Below are 2,185 nucleotides of genomic sequence, written 5' to 3' on the forward strand. Positions count from 1 at the left end.
TAAACATGAACAACAAAACTGGTGGAAGGGAACTGATAATCAAAGGATGGTATTTTTCTTCTCTAGAATATTTTTTACAGCCTCTTTGACATCTTTGTTTCTCAGAGAATAAATCAAAGGATTCAACATGGGGGTGACTAGGGTGTAACATACAGAGGCCACTTTACTCAGCTCAGGAAATCTGTCAGGAGTCAGATACATAAAAAAGACAGCACCATATAGCACACTCACGACTCCCAGGTGGGAGCTACAAGTGGAGAAGGCTTTCTTACGTCCCTCAGTGGAGCGTATCTTGAGAACTGTAGACACAATATACATGTAAGAAACAATAATGACTATGATGGTAGGCAAGACAATGATGGTAGATAAAGAAAAAGCCACCACTTTATAGATAAAGAGATCAGAACATGAAATTCTATGAAGTGGGCGAATATCACAGTAGAAATGGTCAACAGCCCGAGAAGCACAAAAGGATAAGGTGAAAGTCAAGCTGGTCTGAAGAACTGAATTGATGCGGCCACAGAAATAGGAACCAGCCACCAACTGAGTACACAGACCTGTTGACATCTGAACAGAGTAGAGGAGTGGATAGCAGATGGCAACGAAGAGATCATAAGCCATGGCTGCCAGAAGAAATCCCTCAGTCACAATGAAGAGGGCAAAGAGAAAGAACTGAGTCACACACCCTGCAAAGGAGATGGACTTGCTCTCAGACCAGAAGTTGATCATAGCCTTGGGCGCAATCACAGAGGAATAGAAGAGATCAATGAAGGAGAGGTTGCCTAGGAAGAAATACATTGGTGTGTTCAGCCGGGGATCAGTCATGATAATGGTCATCATCCCAAGGTTCCCTAGAAGTATCATGGCATATACAAGCAGAAATAGGAGGAAGAGGAGAAGATGCAGCTCTGCGCCGACTCTGAAGCCAACAAGAATGAAATCAGTCACTTCTGAATGATTTCTTGTTTCCCTGTCACCCATGGCAGAGACCTCCTGAGAGGGACAAGGCAAAATAAACAAAGGAATGCTTTGATTTGATCCTAGTGTTATGCTTAATTCTTTAGTGTTAGAATTTAAAGCTACTTTGTGATCATTATTAATTTTAGCCTTAAACCAGAGATACTGTGACATAAATGGAAGCGTTTCACCTGATGATGAATTCAAAGGTTAGTTTCATTTCCTAATTCCAGCAGTTGGTGGAATTAACTTGTCTCTGTTCTAGTGCCATGGCTTTCCACCACAATGCATTTCACATTTACAAGTATCACTTCTCTATGTATTTTCCACTCATGATTTACACAGTAACTTCAACATCATGAAACAGTTGTTGAAAGTGAGAGCAAATAACTGACATTTTGTAAACAATTTACATAGTCTCGGTTTGGAGGTACAGGGGGCTTCATTAGTCTAAGGGAGGAATAACTGAGTACCAATGAATATGAGTAATGTGACCTAATTTAAAACCATTTTTTTTTAGGAGATACAATTACTTTCTGTGGGTCACAGGTACTACTGATCCTGAAGAAAGTTATATACTCTCTAGGAGAAAAGTTGTGCACATCCAAACATAAAAATAATTTTCCTGCCCTTACCAGGATTTCTCTTCCAGACGGACTCACAAAGCCCTAGCATAAACAAAAATTTTCTGTATTTCCTGAGCCCAAGGCTCAGAGTTCTTTGGGAAGAAGATTACACATAGTTTAGCCAGAGGATATACTTAGAAATGGTCACTGAAAAAAAAGATACAGATGAGGAAACCCTTGAGTGCATGTTTATTTATCCTCAATATACCTTTCATGGGCACCATTAATTCATTCACCACATAGCTCAATTAGACTTTGAACTCCCTGTATTAACAATATGGTCTACCCTTTCTCTCACCTCAGACCTTTATATGCATAATTTTCTCTAAGTGACAATTCTAATACCAAACATTTATGCAGTATTATATGCCAGAGCCTTTTCTAAGTGCTCTTCATAGTAACTTACGAAATCTATACAACAGTAATATGAGGTCCTATAATATTCTCTAGTGTACAGATGAGAAAACTGAGGCACAAAGGTATGAAAAAGACTGTTGAACTTCAACTACAAATGTCAGAACCAGGATTTGAAGCCAGGAAAGCTCCAGAATACAGCTCTTAATCACTATACTATAGCACCTTAAATTAAGGGTGTAAAGGGT

The 2,185-nt window shown here is 39.2% G+C and overlaps 1 protein-coding gene across 1 annotated transcript; it reads right to left on the reverse strand.

The window, feature by feature from the left end:
* On the reverse strand, positions 1 to 1,190 carry LOC100667936 (olfactory receptor 9K2-like). Its single transcript, XM_003405486.4, has one exon. It carries the CDS (start codon positions 1,129 to 1,131, stop codon positions 40 to 42), a length of 1,092 nt encoding a protein of 363 aa, XP_003405534.3. The 5' UTR covers positions 1,132 to 1,190; the 3' UTR covers positions 1 to 39.
* Positions 1,191 to 2,185: the final 995 nt, after the last annotated feature.

The sequence above is a fragment of the Loxodonta africana genome, chromosome 4 (assembly GCF_030014295.1).
Source record: "Loxodonta africana isolate mLoxAfr1 chromosome 4, mLoxAfr1.hap2, whole genome shotgun sequence".
In the NCBI taxonomy this organism is placed as follows: Eukaryota; Metazoa; Chordata; class Mammalia; order Proboscidea; family Elephantidae; genus Loxodonta; species Loxodonta africana.

What these genes read in the sequence shown, in the direction of transcription:
- LOC100667936 (XM_003405486.4), bottom strand. Translation starts at nt 1,131, where the DNA reads ATGTCACAGTATCTCTGGTTTAAGGCTAAAATTAATAATGATCACAAA.